Source organism: Capricornis sumatraensis, chromosome 12 (assembly GCF_032405125.1).
Source record: "Capricornis sumatraensis isolate serow.1 chromosome 12, serow.2, whole genome shotgun sequence".
Classification (NCBI taxonomy): domain Eukaryota; kingdom Metazoa; phylum Chordata; class Mammalia; order Artiodactyla; family Bovidae; genus Capricornis; species Capricornis sumatraensis.
Window position 1 is genome coordinate 22,324,906 of NC_091080.1, and position 18,753 is coordinate 22,343,658.

General features: G+C 40.9%; 1 protein-coding gene across 2 annotated transcripts in view; it reads left to right on the forward strand.

Annotated features, from left to right (window-relative positions):
- The window catches only part of DGKH (diacylglycerol kinase eta), a 193,207-nt gene extending 174,916 nt beyond the window's left edge, over positions 1-18,291 (forward strand). The window contains exons 22-29 of one of the 2 annotated variants that reach the window (XM_068984346.1): positions 4,438-4,543; positions 5,530-5,622; positions 9,268-9,387; positions 10,537-10,645; positions 12,431-12,561; positions 14,549-14,584; positions 14,798-14,812; positions 18,202-18,291. In XM_068984346.1, the coding sequence (XP_068840447.1) occupies positions 4,438-4,543; positions 5,530-5,622; positions 9,268-9,387; positions 10,537-10,645; positions 12,431-12,561; positions 14,549-14,584; positions 14,798-14,812; positions 18,202-18,291 (700 nt within the window). The remainder of the gene's footprint in view (positions 1-4,437; positions 4,544-5,529; positions 5,623-9,267; positions 9,388-10,536; positions 10,646-12,430; positions 12,562-14,548; positions 14,585-14,797; positions 14,813-18,201) is intronic. The other variant, XM_068984345.1, reaches the window with a different exon arrangement.
- The last annotated feature ends 462 nt before the right edge of the window (positions 18,292-18,753 follow it).

Sequence of the window (18,753 nt, forward strand, 5' to 3'; positions counted from 1 at the left end):
GGGTTCCAGGTCTCTGGAAGGGACGCCTCTGTTCTCCATTTGCTACCTCCCTTGTGCCTCAGAAACTTCCCAGGTGGCTCAGACAGTAAAGCGTCTGCCTGCAGTGCGGGAGACCCGGGTTCGATCACTGGGTCGGGAAGATTCCCTGGAGGAGGCAATGGCAATCCACTCCAGCACTCTTACCTGGAAAATCCCAGGGACGGAGGAGCCTGATAGCCTACAAGGCTACAGTCCATGAGATCGCGAAGAGTCAGACACGACTGAGCGACTTTCACTTCACTTGTGCCTCCGAAATCCCTGTTTTCCTTCATCAGTCCACTCCGACACCAGGACAGGCCAGGTCTCAGACTTCCTGAAACACAAGGGAGAGCTTGCCCGATGTACACTCTTGTTATTGTATCTATTTTATGTTCTGTATGTGCTCAGTCGCTTCCATCCTATCCGACTCTTTGCAACCCCATGGACTGTAGCCCTCCAGGCTCCTCAGGCCGTGGGGTTCTTCCGGCACGAATACTGCCGTGGGTTGCCGTTTTCTTCTCCAGGGGATCTGCCCCACGCAGGGATCGATCCTGTGTCTCCTGCATCTCCTGCATAGCAGTTGGATTCTTGACCACTGAGCCACCTGGAAAGCCCTATTTTATAGGTGGCGCTAGTGGTAAAGAACCCGCCTGCCAAGGCAGGAGATGTAAAAGATGTGGGTTCAGTTCCTGGGTCGGGAAGATCCCCTGAGAAAGGAATGGCAACCCACTCCAGTATTCTTGCCTGGAGAACCCGTGGACGGAGGGGCCTGGCAGGCTACAGTGCATGGGGTTGCAAGAGTCGGACACGACTGAAGCAACTTATCACATATGAAACATATCTGTATGTACTATGTATATATATTACATATGTATAACCCTTTTGTTATTATTTCCCCACTTTACATACAGTCTTCACTGTGCGTCTATGCCCAGTAGCCCAGTCATGTCTGACTCGTTGTGACCCCCACAGACTGTAGCCCACCAAGGTTCTCTGTCCATGAAATTCTCCAGGCAGGAATACTGGAGTGGGTTGCTGTGCCCTCCTCCAGGGGATCTGTCCCACCCAGGGATTGAACCCAGGTCTCTTGGGTCTCCTGCATTGGCAGGCGGATTTGTTACCCCTGAGCCACCCAGGAAGCCCTCTTTATACTACATTACTCACTTATATGGTGCTTTGTAATTATTAAATGTTTATAGGATGTCGAAGGAAATATTAACCCTGCTCCCAAGAAGAGTTAGGGGGTGGGGATGGGTGGGAACAGTCCAAAAATCTGTTTCCAGTAGATACATCACGGACTTCGCCAGACTACAGAAATTAATTTTAGGAGACAGAAAGAGAAGATTAAAAAAAAGAAAAAGTTCTGTGAACATAAAACAGATAAAAATCACTATGACCAGGATTAAGCTTCAAAGATGAGGCGGGACCACAGGCATGCATCTTCTCACCTCCTCACCCGAATCACATCTACCCAATGTGGTAAGAGCTGCCTGACCAGGTCACTGTGAAGGTTAAGTGAGACCCGCCATGGGAAGCGCCCTTGGCACAGCAGGTCCGGCATATTCGGTGTTCCGCGCATGATGGCTATTATAGTCTTCCCACACCTTTACCTGGTCACTCATCAAAATGCTGAAACAAAAAAGGAAAGCAAAGCTTAGGAGTCCGAGGAGCTAACTTGCTTCCTTTCCCCTCCCCACCCTCTCCGTCTGCTCTCTCTCTCACTCATTCCTTATTTTGCTCTTTAAGTATGTGTTAGATGCCCAGAGTATGCTAGATGTTAGAGATATGAAAAAAGATACACACTCCCTACTGCTGGAGACCAATATTTAAAATTTCAGAATAAAGGATGATAACTGTAAGATACTGAGCAGCTTAGGAAAAAGATAAGGGAAGATTAATATTTAGCCAACTAAATCCATGTAACTGCATTATTGTGCATCTCAGCTTCTTATCCACAGACACAGTAGTTTTAAGGTAAATACATCTTAGATACTGTGAACATCTTCTGTTGACTTCAATTTACAGAATTTTTTTTTTTAAATTTTTCCTGGCTTTAGTGAGGTACAATGGACGAATAAAAATTCTATACTGTATATTTAAGGTATGCAGTGTGATGATTTGATGTACATATACATTCTGAAATAATACAATCCAGCTAATTAATACATTATGGAAAGCAGTATAGAGATTCCTTAGTTTTCTTGAAACTAAAGCATGCTCCCTTGAAATCACAGTGTTCTTCCTATATTATCATCCTGTCAACCAACCAAATATCAAAAAAAAAAAAAAGAGGGGGACATGATTCCCCATCAGCCAGTAAATCAGGCGCATTCATCGATTTTCAGAATGCGTATTCATTTGAAAAGGCAGAAAAGTGAAAGTTGCTCTCATAGTTGGGTCCAGCTCTCTGTGACCCTGTGGACTGCAGCCTCTCCCGCTCCTCTGTCCTTGGAATTCTCCAGGTAAAAATACTGGAGTGGGTGGCCATTCCCTTCTCCAGGGGATCTTCCTGACTCAGGGATCAAACCCAGGTCTCCTGCATTGCAGCAGATTCTTTACCATCTGAGCCACCAGGGAAGCCCACACCTAGTAGGAAATTCAGTTAGCAGTTGGAAATGTTCCCTTGAGGTTGAGTACTTCCTTTTGCCTTGAAAATTAGAATAACATTTACTCATCTCTGTTCTTCCTCTTCCTCTTCCTCATGATTTCAAGGTTGTTGATAAGGATGCTTAGGTGATGTTTGCAAGTTCCTTTGTGTCTTGGCTATCAATCATATGATCCTTAAGAATTAAATTCTTCTCCTTTGCTCGTGATTCAGCCATGGAGGACTTCTGTCTCTTCCTTTGTTCTTCCCTTTCTGGATTGAAGATCATTCTGCTTGAAGATGACAGAAGCAAAATGATTAGAATAGATGTACCTTCTTGCTTATTGCACACCTTTCTCATTTTCTAGCAGTCAGTAGAACTTCTCCCTTTTCTCTTTGACCTTATTGCCCTGCCTTTCTAAATCCTGTCTTTCTAGGACTGTTCTTGAAGGTCTAGATTCCAAAGGACTGCGGCACAACAGGCTTTGGGGTTGGATAGACATAGACCAAAATCCAGGCTCTATCACTGATTAGCTTTGTGTACATACTAACGCTCTCTGAGCCTCCTATGTCGTCATCTACAAAGTGGAGAAAAACCACAACTACCTGTTAGGTTGTGAACATTAAATTAGACAGTGCATATAAAGCACTTGGCATGATGATATATGTGGCAATATTTTCCCCTACTCCAGTACTTTGGCCTGCTAATACAAAGAGCTGACTCATTTGAAAAGACTCTGATGCTGGGAAAGATTGAAGGTGGGAGGAGAAGGGGATGACAGAGGATGAGATGGTTGGATGGCATCACTGACTCGATGGACATGAGTTTGGGTAAACTCTGGGAGTTGGTGATGGACAGGGAGGCCTGGAGTGCTGTGGTTCATGGGGTCCCAAAGAGTCGGACACGACTGAGCAACTGGAGTGAACTGACTGAGTCTGTTGTAACTGTGCCTGGTTGAAGTTTCAGTGAATATAAGATGTGTCTACACTCTACATTTGGGACCCCTCTCAACTTTCCAGCGATAATGCAAAATGAAGTGTCACTATACCTTGTGCTTCCAAGTAGCACCTCAGTATGCATATCTCTGATGCTAGGCCTAACATTTTTTCAATTTAATTAATTTATTTTTGGCTGCACTGGGTGCTCGTTGCTGCCCACGGACTCTCTGGTTGCAGTGAGCAGGGGTTCCTCTTTGTTGCAGCGTGCAGGTGTCTGGTTGCGGCGGCTTCTCTCCTGGAGCCCGGGCTCTAGGATGCGTAGGCTTCAGTCATTGTGGCACTCGGGCTTGATTGATTGCCCCAAGGCATGAGGAATCTTCCCAGACCGGGGATCAAACCTGTGTTTGATCTGCATTGGCAGGCAGATTCTTAACCAGCCAGAGAGTCCATAGGCCTAACTTTTTATATAAAAGATTCTGGGGTTGGTATTTTTTGTTTCCTGGTAGCTTGGATGGTAAAGAATCTGCCTGCAATGTGGGCTACCCGGGTTCGATCCCTGCGTCGAATCCGGGATCCCATGGAGGAGGGCATGGCACCCCACTCCAGTATTCTTGCCTGGGAAATCCTATGGACAGAGGAGCCTGGCGGCCTCAGTCCAAGGGGTCACAAAGAGTCAGACATGACTGAGCGCCTAACACATACACACATTTTTTGTTGCAGTAGGATTTGAATTTTGTAAATCTACCCTGTGCCATAACTGAGCAGTTATTAAAAAATTTTTTCCTTTCATGCCTTTTTTTTTTTTCACTTGTTTCATTCCACCATTTCTACACTTCAGAAAACTCAAGTAGCGCTCGGAAGAGTGGTGTGTTCATGGGTCTTGTTTCTGCCTCCAGGATCTGCGATGCAGCCACCATCCACTGTCTCTTGGAGCAGGAGCTGGCCCACGCGGTGAACGCCTGCTCCCACGCCCTGAACAAAGCCAACCCACGCTTCCCAGAGGTGAGGAGCTAATGGTGAATGCCCATTCCGCACATTTTTTGGTGTTACGTACACAGCTTGATACTTTAAACATGCCACATGCTTTGAAGGAAAACAGTATATGAGTCTCTGCCGAAAGCTTACCCTTCACTTATGACCAAAGCTTTCTTGATTTTCCTTTCCTGCCACCGTTTTCCCACTCCTGCTCTTAAGTTCACTTCACCTTTTTTCTGTTTCACTTCGACTCGCTTGGCACCTTACCATCTTCCTTGCACTCCTTGTCCTTTTAAGCACCTGCCATTCCTCTTTTTCACCTTCTCCCCTGCACCTTCACACAGGGCACACCTAGGTATCACGCGTTTAACTAGAACTGATCACTCGGTGTTGAAGTTGTCCACTGAAATAATTCTTCATTTCGTTTTACTGCCTCAGTAAATTTGGTCAGTTTTCTAATGTAGAAGTTACAACAGGTGAATAGAATCTGAGTCTTGAAGTTATATTCACTTGCCAAGTGATACATGGCATTGTTTTTATCCTTTCAGTTATTTAGTTGAAGTTACCTGGGGTAAAAAGAAGTGTTCATCCTTAAGATGAAAGTCTAAAAATCAGTCTGGTTGGTTGGAACTAATGAGAGTGAAATTCAGTGGATAGAACTAATGTGATCAGATAATGCCCCTTTTAAGACGTGATTTTCTTTGACTTAATTTTTGTGGGAATATGTGTCTTTTGTCACCAGCATATACATGCTTGTGTGCCCGAGATGTGGTTCTGTGTGTTTACTACAGTCAGCGTGTTCTTTTGGTTCTGTGCGGTAAGACGTAGAAGAGGTAATCCTGCTAACAAATGTGAGTGTGAAATTTTGCAGTTACAAGAGTGTTTTGGCAGATTTTAAAAAATATTTGCAGTGTGAATTTAAATCAGAAAGATAAAATGTACTCTCTGATGATTGAATCCCAGTTTAATACAGAACTACTTGTTTTTGATGTCTCTGTTTTTTTTTTTCCTAGAGTCTTACAAGAGATACTGCCACTGAAATAGCCATCAATGTGAAGGCCCTATATAATGAAACAGAATCATTGCTAGTGGGCAGGGTTCCTTTGGTAAGGAAAAGAAATGATGGATAATATCAGAATGATGATAAATGTATGGTTCTTGCCTTCATTGGGGAGCATGCATTCATCAGATTCTAATGCACAGGCAGGCTCTGGCCCCCTTCTCTAGAGCTTCCTTTTCACCTCGCTTTTGCTTTTAAGAATCTATATGACTGTACCTGGCAGTACGCTCCAGGCTAACAGGAGTAGAGGGTCCCTCGTAGCTCAGTCAGGAAAGAACCTGCCTGCAATGCAGGAGACCCGGCTTTGATCCCTGGGTGGGAAACATCCCCTGGAGAAGGAAATGGCAACCCACTCCAGTATTCTTGCCTGGAGAATCCCGCGGACAGAGGAGCCTGGTGGGTTACAGCCCGTGGGGTCACAGAGTCAGAGACCACCTTGCAGCTAAACCACAGCAGGAGCAGAGCTGCCCTGTCAGCATGTCTTTGTATAATCCTGCTCTCCCCCGTCAGCTTTGAGAATCTTGGGCTTTACAGAGGTCTTACTAGACCTCCTTCAGGGACTTGTTCACCCATGACTGCAGAAAAGTAGAGGAAGTCTTGAGCTGTGTCTCCGAAATTAACCTTTGAAATATGATTGTTACTGTTTTCTAGATGGGCTTAGATGATGCTTTCTAGACTCAGTGTGTCCAGAACTAAATTTCAGGAACTAGACCTATCCCTGGATTAGCTCAAGACTGGTGCTGGGAATCGAGTTGAGGCCAGGTGTGAATCAGACCACAGTCCTTGGACCTCAAGCATAAGTGCTAGGATTCTGTAAACGTTTCTGTCTGGTTTGCCCAGAATCCTTCCCTTGTTAGCTTTTCCTCCCTCATCCTGGAAATGTTCTAGCATTGGGTCTTCTCGCCACCTAGTGTTCAATTTTAGGCTGTTCACACATGCTGTTGTAAATGTAGAAAGCCTGCTATATTAGCTATTTTTTAATTCTTTGTAACAATTTTCATTAATTGATAGATGAGGTGATAATCTTAAAACATTTCTGTTTACTATAATTTTATCTCTTACTGGGGAAAATGTATACATCTAAATAAAAGTGAGAATAAAAATCATAGTATCTGGCATAGTGAAAGAATGAGAGAGGTGATTGGAGGTGATTGGTTGGAATTTCTGTTTGGCTGCTGTCCAGAAGAATATTGCCACTGAAGCATCCTTTGTTCTGAGAAGAGAATCTTAAAGGCTGCATGAATCAATTGGTTTTACCCATTTCCAAGGGAAACTCAAAAGCAACTTCCTTGGGGCAAGAGGTGGCTGCCTATGGTCGTGAATAGAAACTTTCAGAAGAAATATTGGATATATCTTTTGATAAAACCAATAGGAATATCATCTTGGTTATTCTTGACACTTCTATTTTGAACCAAAATCTTCTTGCTGCTCTTCTAAAATTAGTCCTACAGGAAATCCAGCAAGTCATGACCTCAGTACCAATTACTGGATGAAGGACATGTTTTTTGTGTGTGTTATTTGAAATATATTTAAGATAATTGCTGATTGAGAAGAACTAGAATCATAACTTACTTTATATTTTAGCTCTCTGTACTGAAAGTACCCATTGAGTGTTACTTGGTTAATATTAATCAGTTATATTTTGTTAATATAGAAGGATTCTTCTGCACTTTTAATTCTTCTGTCATAGTCAAATATGGATGTTTGGTTTGAAAATGTACACCAGTGAAATTTTTATTTTTTGACTGTTCTGCACCGCTTGTGAAATCTTAGTTCGCTGACTATGGATCAAACCTTGGTCCACGGCAATGAAAGGATACGTCCTCTCCACTGGACCATCAGGGAATTCCCCTTTACCAGTGGATGATTTTTAAATGTTTGGCAATATTGATATCAAAATAAAAAATCAATCATATTTGAGAGCAGCTAAGTTATACTCTGTAGTTTGCTTATAGAATGAATATAGCCAGTGCAGGAGACATAAGGGAAATAGGTTCAATCGCTAGGTCAGGAAGATCCCTTGGAGGAGGGCATGGCAGCCCACTCCAGTATTCTTGCCTGGAGAATCCCATGGACAGAGGAGCCTAGCGGGCTGCAGTCCGCAGGATCACAAAGAGTAGGACACAACTGAAGCAACTTATTAGCACATAGCACATACAATAACTATTTTATCAGTGTTATAAGACATACATACTTAGACTAAAATAAAAGTGATAACTTTTATATGATATGGTGGAGAATTTCTGTATTTGTATTTGCTTCTAGAAATACTAGAATTTGAATAACAGAGGGGATTTGAGAGCATTTGAATAACAGAGGGGAAAAAATAATGTCCATAATAAATAATAATAATATTCTCTCTGAACTTTCAGTTTAAAATCTTGTCAACCAGAACTTCACTGGTGTTCCAGTGGTTAAGACTACGCTTCCCCTGCAGCAGGTGTGGGTTCCATCCCTGTTTGGGGAGCTAAGATCTTGCATGCCTTGCAGTGTGACCAAAATAAATAAATTCAATCTCCATGAACCTATATATAGGTACTGTACAATTTTGACATCATTTATCAAAGTTTGATTTGCTGGAAGAGATCCTCGAAATTGTGTAGTCATGTTCTAAGCCCAAGAATACTGGAGTGGGTAGTCTGTCCCTTCTCCAGCGGATTTTCCCGAGCTAGGAATTGAACCAGGGTCTCCTGCATTGCAGGCAGATTCTTTATCAACTGAGCTATGAGGGAAGCCCGAGAAGGAACCTGAGACTCCTCGAATCAATTCATCATCCCTTGGTGGCATAGTTAGTAACAAGGCCAAGGCTAGAATTCATCGCCTCCCAATTCTGCTTGTAGTAGTGTTGATTTCACCTTTATTTATTTATTGAATTTGTGACTTTTAATAACTACTTTACAGACTTCCCTGGTGGTCCAGTGGTTAAGACTCCAAGCTCCTAATGCAGGGGGCAGGGGTTTGATCCCTGGTCAAGGAACTGTTCCCCATGCTGCCCCATGTAGCCAAAAAATTTTTAAAAATAGTGATGATAAGTGCTTTAAATGAATGAGCAAGAGGTGACCAGTTAAATTCTCTTTAAAGTTTCCAAAGCTTCTTCCAGTTTACAAGCCATTTAGCTTTTCCCGATTTGTACAACAGCTTTTTATCACCAATTTTTCTGAGATCCGTAGGCTTTTTTTCTCCTTAAGTTATTATTTTAGTTACCCAGAAGATTATTGTGGCAGGCGATTCTTATTATGTGACATGTTTTTGACCAATTTGAAATATCATTATTTGTTTACACTGTAGCCTGTGTAGATCAAAATGATTTTTGCCACAAATATGTTAAAATGATGAGATTATTTACTACAGCAAGGCAGATGGGATGCAAGGATAAGAAGGAAGAAGGGATTTGCATAGGAAAAAACCACCAATAGCAATAATTTTTTCTGTGAAATTGTTAAAGTCACACTACTTACTTACATCACCTTTGGGAAGTGAGGATAAATCTATGCAAATTGCTTAAATGAAGTCAGTATAAAATAATTTGTTCTTTTTTCTCTATTTTTTTGTGTTAAAACCAACAACACTCTGTCTCGCCTCACAAGAGGTGAGGATGTTCAATGTCAGTGAAATAGTTTATTCTGTTTGAGGGTTTGAGGTTGGTCTCTGAGGCTTGTTTTATCTCGGTTTTTAATCTGCTGTTAAATAGCAATTGGAATCTCCACATGAAGAGCGCGTATCCAATGCCTTACATTCCGTGGAAGTGGAGCTGCAGAAGTTAACAGAGATTCCGTGGCTTTATTATATCTTACACCCGAATGAGGATGAGGTATGTAAAATTCAACCTGTTTATAAATGTGTATGCTTTGTGACAGTAGAATTTGAATGCACCTTTTGAAAAAGAAATGTTCAGGAGAAAATACATTTTAAATATAGCCATCCTCCCCTATCTGCAGGAAATACATTCTAAGACTCCCACGGGACCCCTGGAACCTCAGTACCAAACCCTACATGTACTATGTTCTTCCTTACACACACATACCTAGGATAAAGTTGAATTTATAAATTAGGCACAGTTAAGACATCAACAACAACAATAATAAAATAGAACGATTATAACAACGCACTGTAACAAAAGTTACGTGAATGTGGTCCGTCTCTCAAAATACCTTCCTGTGCAGGTGTCATGCCCCTTCCATACTGGCTGAGCGTGCCTCATGCACTGTGGCCGTAACCTTTGCAGTCTGAGATGTGCCAGCAAAACTAGCATGAATTTTTTCTCCCTTCTTCACAGTTTCACAGACAGAAGATTCATTCTTACCGTAGATCTTAGCCAGCTCAGCATACGATTTTTTTTTTTTTCCCTTATTAAGAACTCTCGTCTTTTCCTTAAAGGAAGCACTTTGCAGCTTCTCTTTAGCATGTGTGAATTGCTGGCATCACTACTTTTGTTCTTTGGCACCATTATTAAGTCAAATAAGGTGACTTGAACACAAGCACGGTGATACCACAACACCTGGTCAGATAACTCAGATGGGTTATGAAGGGACTAACAGATGGGATAGATGAGGATGGCTCAAGACTTCATCATGCTGCTCAGAGCAGTGTACAACTTAAAACGTGTATGGATTGTTTATTTCTGGAATTTTCATGTAGTATTTTCAGAATTGAGGTTGACGGCAGGTAACAGAAACCACGAAAAGGAGAACCACTCTACTGTCCTGGTCGGGGAGACTACTGTTCTCCTTTTGAATGCACTTTTCTTGAGCAAATGAGAAAAAGCATTTATGTGAACACATCATCTTGCAGGAGTCAGTACATTTTCAGGAGTATGCAACACCATGAACTTTTGGGGAGGGAGTTATCACTCCAACAATGTTCTGTGTGTATAACTCTTCCTATGTTATCTCTGCTGTCAGAGTGGGTTTTTCTTCTCTTAACATCCTGAGAAAATTCTTTGCTTGATCGACTCAAACAGGAGCCCCCCATGGATTGCACCAAGAGAAATAGCAAAAGCACGGTATTTCGTATTGTGCCCAAATTCAAAAAGGAGAAGGTTCAGAAGCAGAAGACAAGTTCACAGCCTGGTAGGTGATCCACACGGAAAGGGAAAGTATAATGTTTTGGAAAAAATAACAGATTAACGTGATATCGTTAAGGGGATGAGAATGAGCTGAGATTAGAGAGTGATAATCATTGTACCACATATGGATATACTCATAAATAGCTTTTATTGGATGTACTTATAAGTAGCATTTATGCTGTTGAATCATACACTGTAAAATGGTTTAAATAGTGAATTTCATTTTATGTTCATTTTACCACCATACAAAAAAATCATAGCACACCTAAAATAAGTCCCACTGTGAGCAGGAGTCTGTAGTCATGAAGCACACAAGACTACGAAGTAGTTTGCTGATTTGCTTCCGCTTCACTGTGTAAATGTCAGCGCCTCTGATCGTTCTTCATCTTGCTCAACAGCAGTTCAGCGCTTACAGTTTGTTTTCCTTCTTTAGCACGCACAATGTACCTCATTTTGACAAATGGAACGTAGAAACTTTCGTTTAATCCTTTAACTTGCCAGGTGTATTTTCCACCTCAAGTCATATATTCTGTTCCTCCTCTTTTAAAGACTTAGAACACCGTTTCAGCTCATTAATAACAATTCACTGTGATACTTGCATTCTCAAGCAAAGATTAAACTCTTTCTTGGATATTCTTTCAAATTCCCCTTTCACCTTTCCCTAGAGATTAAATTTAGTGCTGTAATACTGCTGAAGACCCTCAGGTTCTATGTATATGATGGTAGATGTCTTAACTTATTGAATAATTTTACAACTCTTCTGAGTTAGCCATCTCATATTAAAAAGTGATATATAACCTTATTTTTGATAATGCACAAAGCAGCTGTTGAAGAGCATTTTAAAACCAAATGTGGCAAACAAGGAGACTTTTTATTAAGCTAATCAAGGTTGGGTAAAATGTATGAAAGAAAATACATACAGTAAAATAACCCAATTAATCTTGGAAAGCAGTGTTGACAGTTTTTAGACAATGTTAAGTTGATTTAACAAGACACTTATTGTATAATTGTACTTCCCAGGTGGTGCTGGTGGTTAAGAACCCACCTGCCAATGAAGGAGACATAGGAGACATGGGTTCGATCCCTGGGTCGGGAAGATCTAGAGGAGAGCACAGCAACCCACTCTAGTATTTTTGCCTGGAGAATCCATGGACAGAGGACCCTGGCGGGCTACAGTCCATGGGATCGCAAAGAGTCGGACACGACTGAAGCGATTAGCATGCACGCAAGCCTTGCATAATTATTAGCATGCAAGCATTGCGTGATTGTCTGTAATGGGAATCATCAATAGAACAGAACCAACAAAGGCAGCTGAGAACCAATAAAGGTCTTGAAGCTGGCAAGGCCTGAAGCAGAAGTTTGTGTCAAATTCTATCCTGTGTCAGATTTGAACTTTTTATTAGCATTGGTAGCTCAACTATAATAAGTTTCGTATATGATCTTAAGGAAATCATCAGAGTTTATTTAGACCTTGTACTGCTGATCCCAATTACGAGGAACACATTTTTATACACGTCGTGTGGTTTGCATGGCTTTAAGGAGGAAACTGAGCTAAAGCGAAAGGCGCAAGTGCACAGCAGTGAATGTCTTTGTAGAGTCAGGACCTCATGTTGATTGACAGTCTGAAACTTGCATGGGAAAAAGCGGAGTTGTAGTTCTGTTGAGACAGTACCTTGAACCTTTCCCTTGGCTAGCACTGCTGCTGTTTTGCTTCTTCTTTGGCCAACCTGTGCTTTGTAATGCATTGAGCATGTAGAAATTAAGGGGGTTTTGCTCTTAACTTTGGTAGTTCAGAAGTGGGGCACAGAGGAAGTTGCTGCTTGGCTGGATCTGCTCAATTTGGGAGAGTACAGAGAAATCTTCATCCGTCATGACATCAGAGGGGCTGAACTTTTGCATCTGGAAAGGCGAGATCTTAAGGTATTTCCTTTGTGCTACTCTTCTGTTCTTAAATTTTTTTTCTTGCAAAACAGACTCCTTTCTTCTGCGACCTTCAGTTCTGTGCTTGCAGCTTGGCTCATGGTATGCGTATGTAATCTATATAATATGCATTGTTCTGTGGCCCGAGTTCATTATATGCTTTTGAAAAGAGAAAGTCAGTAATATTTTTCTGTCAGAATCATTGTCTGACAGTTACAGCTAAAGCTTAGCATGAACTTAGTAATTTTTCTCTGTGTCCATTGGCATGGCTGTGCTAATATCTCCAAATGGATCACGTTTCCATCAGTTCATTTTCTTGGATCAACATGAAAGGTGATTTTTGTTGCTTAAAATGATTGAAAATATCTACTAAAAAGTTCAAATAACTAAAAATTCATTCAAAATACCGAGAACAAAGCCTTTCTAATATAGGAAACTAGATGAGAGACTTAGCAGCAGTGGCTACTTAGAATTCTACGATTTGGTTGTGTTTCTAAATTGACCTTTCAGAGGTCACGTGAACAACTAGACAAATTCAAATTTCCTTTCCATGGCTTATTATTGAGATTGTCTTCTTCCCGAAAATAAACGTATTTTCCTTTTTAGTGAATGAAGTAAAAATTATGCCTTGTTTTTGCTAGAGAGCTTCTCAAAACTTATTTGTCTTTCATGACAGGGAAGAAAAATTATGAATTCGTGGTCTGCAGCAATTCAGTTTTCTTCTTTGAGTGGACACTCAACTGCAGAAATGGCCTAAATAGCATATTCTGTTCCAGGGTTAAAAGTAGCATTCTGTCATGTTATATTTTCTTGCCACATACTGCCATTTAAAAATTCCAAGATTGATTCATTAAGCCAGTGATAAAGCCGTCAACATTTGATGGATTGATTCCTTTCCTAATCACCTGGTTCTAACAATGCATAACATTATGAGACAGTAAATTCCTAATAAATTCATGAACAGCTGTGCCGTTATCTAAAAATATTTTAGTAGAGACTTTTAAACCCAACTGGGTAACATAAAGTATATTATACCTAAACATTGGCACTTCCCGGGTGGCGCTAGTGGGAAAGAACCCACTTGCCAGTGCAGGAGATGGAAGAGACCTGGGTTGGATCCCTGGGTCAGAAGATCCCCTGGAGGAGGGCATGGCGACTGACTCCAGTGTTCTTGCCTGGAGAATCCCATGAACAGAGGAGCCTGGTGGGTTACAGTCCATAAGGTCACAAAAATTCAGACAGGACTGAAGTGGTTTAGCATGCACGCACGCCCACATAGCTAAACATTATACCTAAAGACATATACCTAGACATTTTTAGCCAGAATAATAATAAAATAATAGATTAACTAGTTACCTTAGTTGAAAGTCCCAGATCTGGAACATAGCAAAATATATAGAATATATAGTATTCGAGTAAAAATTGACTTCAGCACTTCAAATGAATACACTAAAAAGTAAATGAGGAAGACCGTTACAGGTAACATATTTGTGTAGCTTCTGATATCCTCAACAGGCAGCAATATTTATTGAATAGCTAGTGATGAATGGGCTTCCCTGGTGGCTCAGAGGGTAAAGAATCTGCCTGCAAAGCAGAAGACCCAGGTTCGATCCCTGGGTTGGGAAGATCCCCTGGAGAAGGAAATGGCAATGCACTCCAGTATTTTTACCTGAAGAACTCCACGGACAGAGGAGCCTGGCAGGCTACAGTCCATAGGGTCGCAAAGAGTCAGGCACAACTGAGCGACTAACACATACGTATGTACATATTGATGACTATATTGTTCTCTTCTCTAGGTAGCATCTGCCCTCTAGAAGCTTGCATTTCACTTGCCATGAACAAGCATACATTCAACAAAAAGAGTTTTGTCTATATATAATATATGTATTATAAACATGCACAAACATACACTTGCACACGATGAGTGATAATATTTGCAGAAGAAAAAAACAAAGCTCACATATAAAAGTTAAAGTTAGACTGATAGAACCCGGCTGGAAAAAACAATGAGAGTACAAAGGAGGTGATTAAGAATTATGTTACTAAAACTTTTATTTAGCATGAGACTTTTTTGTTTTTATTTTTAAGGCAAATGACATTCTTTCCCGTAAAACTTTGCTTTCAGAAATTTGTATTGACCTAGTCAGTTTTAACTCTTTTGGTTCTAAAACACAGTATAGGGCAATGGGAAGGGTAGTAATTTTACAGAGTCTTCAGTGGAACAAAACCAAGCCAGAAAGGAGCCCACCTTGTTCTCTGTCACTGGAGCTTTAAGAGGGAGCAGCCCCTTCAGAGGAAAGTCTCTGAATGTTGGTGAAGGGTTATCTACTTCCTAGGTAACTGTATCCATTTCCATTACTTCGGATACCGTCCATAGATATATCATTGGCTCACACGGTTCTACTTCTAGCCCTGACGTCGTTTGTAAAGTCTAGGATCGTATCACCAAGTCTGCTTGCCACTAGGCCACGACCCAGACTATCAGTCCAAGTGTCCACAGCCAAACTTTTGCAGTCCTGTCCTCCTATTCTGCCCCTTCTCCTGTGGTCTATTATCTTAGCAACTCAGGGACCTGAGCCAGAGAAACCCAGGGTCACATTTAGCATCTTCCTCTTCCTTATCCTGCCTCATTAGACCATCACAAAGTAGTTTAATTTTAATCTCCATCTAGTTACCTTTCTCCTTTCCACAGTCCTTCCTCTTGCCTGTGTAAGGTCAGTAGCTTCCTCACTGGCCCACCCACTGATACTCTTGCCCTCTCATCTATTATCGTTGCAACTAGAATGATGTGTGTTGGTCGCTCAGTCTTGTCTGCCTCTTTGTAACCCCATGGAGTATAGCCCACCAGGCTCCTCTGTCTGGAATTCTCCAGGCAAGAATACTGGAGTGGGTTGCCATTCCCTTCTCCATCGGCTCTTTCCAACCCAGGGATTAAACCCGGGTCTGCCACACTGCAGGCAGATTCTTTAGCATCTAAGCCACCAGGGAAGCCCAGAGTGATGCTTTAATAACATCAGGTATATCACTCTTCTGCTTAAAACCTTTCGATGGCTTCCTATTTCAATTCCAATAAAGACTCAGCATCTATGGGACACCCACAAAGTTCTGCCTATGTATTTAACCAGCTGTGGGGCCACTGACCCTTTGGGGCTATACTCTTCCAATCTGGCCGTGCTTCATTTATTTAAAAATATGAAACTCTCACGTCAAGGGTGTACCCTCTGAAGGTATGCTTCTTCCCTACCTGCCACTTGGCTAGCTGTTGCTCAGATCTTGGCTTAGGTGTTACTTCATTATCACCAAACAACTGGGGATAGCAATGTGACAGTCTAAAGGTGGGAAAGGGAAGATATTTCTAATGTGCTGTAACAGACAAACTGCAGTGTTTTCTCTCCTGGAAGACAGTAGAAAGCAGTGAGGGATACCAAAGAAAGTAGGGCTTCTCAGGTGGCACAGTGGTGAAGCATCGCCTGCCCGTGCACGAGACACGAGAGACTCAGGTTCAACCCCTGGATTGGGAAGATCCCTTGGAATAGGAAATGACAACCTGCTCAGTATTCTTTTCTGAAAAGATCCCATGGACAGAGGAGCCTAGTGGGCTTCAGTCCGGCAGGCCTCAAGAGTCAGACATGACTGAGTGACTGAGCACACACAGACACACCCCCCAAATAAAGTGGTAAAGACACGGGGTTGGGGGGAGGTTGGTTGGTGTTTTGTTTTCTCCATTTAGAAAGTTGTTTATGTGTGGGCCAAAGGATAACGGCAGCTACAAAGAATGCCTCTGCAAAGTTAAAGCTCTTCTTCCAAAGAACGAAAAAGTCGACACTTACACATTTAAGAGTGTGTAAGATGTGGTTTTTTTAATGGTTGGTAATTTTTTAATTTCAGGATTTTGGTCTCATGGCATAACTTTATCACAGCCTGATTCCTAGAAGACATGAATGTGTTGAACTCAAACTAAAGAAAATATAGCCAAGAAGTTAGTGTAACTCTAGGGGAAACATCATCTCATGACTCATGAATTATGAGTAGAGTCTGCTTCTCTCAGTGAAGCTTTTATTCTTGAGAATATAGTATGGCATACTATATATAAAATATTTGATATTAAATATCTTTCTTAATCAGATAACTACATTATCACAAAATATAAAGAATACTTAACTATTCCACTCAAATCAAATGCATCTGCATGTCTATCTTCCTTTAAGGTTTGGCCTTGTTTTTAAGTCTGCTGTTCTAGCACACACTCAGGAGCTGGATAGTTGACGTAAGACTAGTTTTGGGTGACCTGGTGTCTCATGAGCAGATGTTTTTCAGGATCAATTAAATATTGTAAAAACATTACCCTGAAGTTATCTCAGGCTTGAAAAGAGCACTCACTGTGGAAAGATTATTTTCCAGAAAGATGCTGAATCCTCAGTAGCATTGGTGCTATAGAATTCAGAGTTCATGAAGTATATGGGGGAGATTGAGAGAATGTGTGTGTGTGTGTGTGTCTGTGTGTGTGTGTGTGTGTCTGTGTGTGTGTGTCTGTGTCTTCTCAGACAAATAATCTTGTGATACCTTATAATCCTACTTTTGAGACTGCTTTGAAAGTCATCTTTTTACTTATTTTCAGATATTCCACACTGTGATTTGTGAAGAAGTTGATTTCACATACTGGCAAATACACTATGGCCATTAAGCTTAAAGAAGCTATTGGGAGTATAGATCTTCACCATCTGTTTCAGTTTTTCAGACAGTAAATATTATGGCTGCCTTGAATGCATCTCCTTTATCCATACAGCAAGCATTCATTTGCCAAGTTCCTGCTCTATGCTGCACACTCAGCAGTCACCATTCATTTCTGAAAACTGTTAGGTTGGCCAAAAAGATCATTTGCATTTTTCCATAACATCGTATGGATGTTTCCATCAATGTTATAGGAAAAACCCAAATGAACTTTTTGGCCAACCCAATAAATCTTGGCTTCTTGGTTCTTTTCAGGAAGATGGGTCTTTAAAAAACAAAAAGAGTTCTGAGGGAAAGGAGTCAAAAGTGTTTTGAGGAAAAACATCAACTCACATATACCTATGTCTATGTGATTTTTTTTTTACACTTATAAAACATAAAAATTATTTAAATATCTCACTCACATCAAAGACTCTAAATGCAAGTTTAAAAGGATTTACATTCCACATGTAGGTCATAGGTACTGGAGTCTTCCTTGAGGAGCAGGACTTATTTGTAAGTTTAATATTTTAGCAAGGAAATGTGTAGTTGTTTTAAGACTACAAAATTTATTTGAGTAGATTTTGCGGATACCCTGGTATCATATGTCACTTCTCTCAGATTCCAATAAGACCTGTGTTTCTCTAAATCAAAAAAGAAAAAGGAGAAAGTAATTTTGACTACCTTGTGTGTAACCTATGAGAATGTTACATTTAAGAGTATGTAAGATGTGGTTTTTTTAATGGTTGGTAATTTTTTAATTTCAGGATTTTGGTTTTATAAACTTACTTTTCTGACTTTTCTTTGTAAATCATTGAATCTAAACTAAGATGAATGCTAACTACATTTTATTAGCTCACTAAATATTTAACCATCAGTTTTCTCATATCAGTTAACTTCTTTCTTTCTTTTTACCTTTTTTTTTTTTAGGACCTGGGGATACCGAAAGTGGGTCATGTGAAGCGAATTCTCCAGGGAATTAAAGAGCTTGAAAGGAGCACCCTCCAGCCTGAGGTGTAATCATACTGGTGCTATTCCTTGGAAGGAAAGTCATCGCTACTTAATACAAAGTCCTTGGGAGCCATTGGCTGTTCTTGTAGTTTTCTGCCTAGATTAGTAAGCACCACTAAGACACCTCTATGGCTTAATATTTTGCTGTGGGTGAAATTTTTGATTTGAGGTATTAGAAAATATTTTTGTGCCAAAAAAAAAAGTACATTCCACGAAGCCATTTTCTTATTGTGCAAACCTGACATGTTCAAATACGTTCGTATTAGTAAAAAGGTAGGAGGAATCTAAGACAACTGCATTGTCCAAAAGGTGGAACTGTAGAATATTTCCTTCCCTTTAATCTGGTCAGGTGGGATTTTCTTATCGCACAACCACAGAAAAACATGTGGCTGAAACTTACTGGGTTTCATTGTTAGAGGCATTGGCTTCTTCCGTCAAATCACTGGCTAGAAGACTAAGATGTCAGTTACG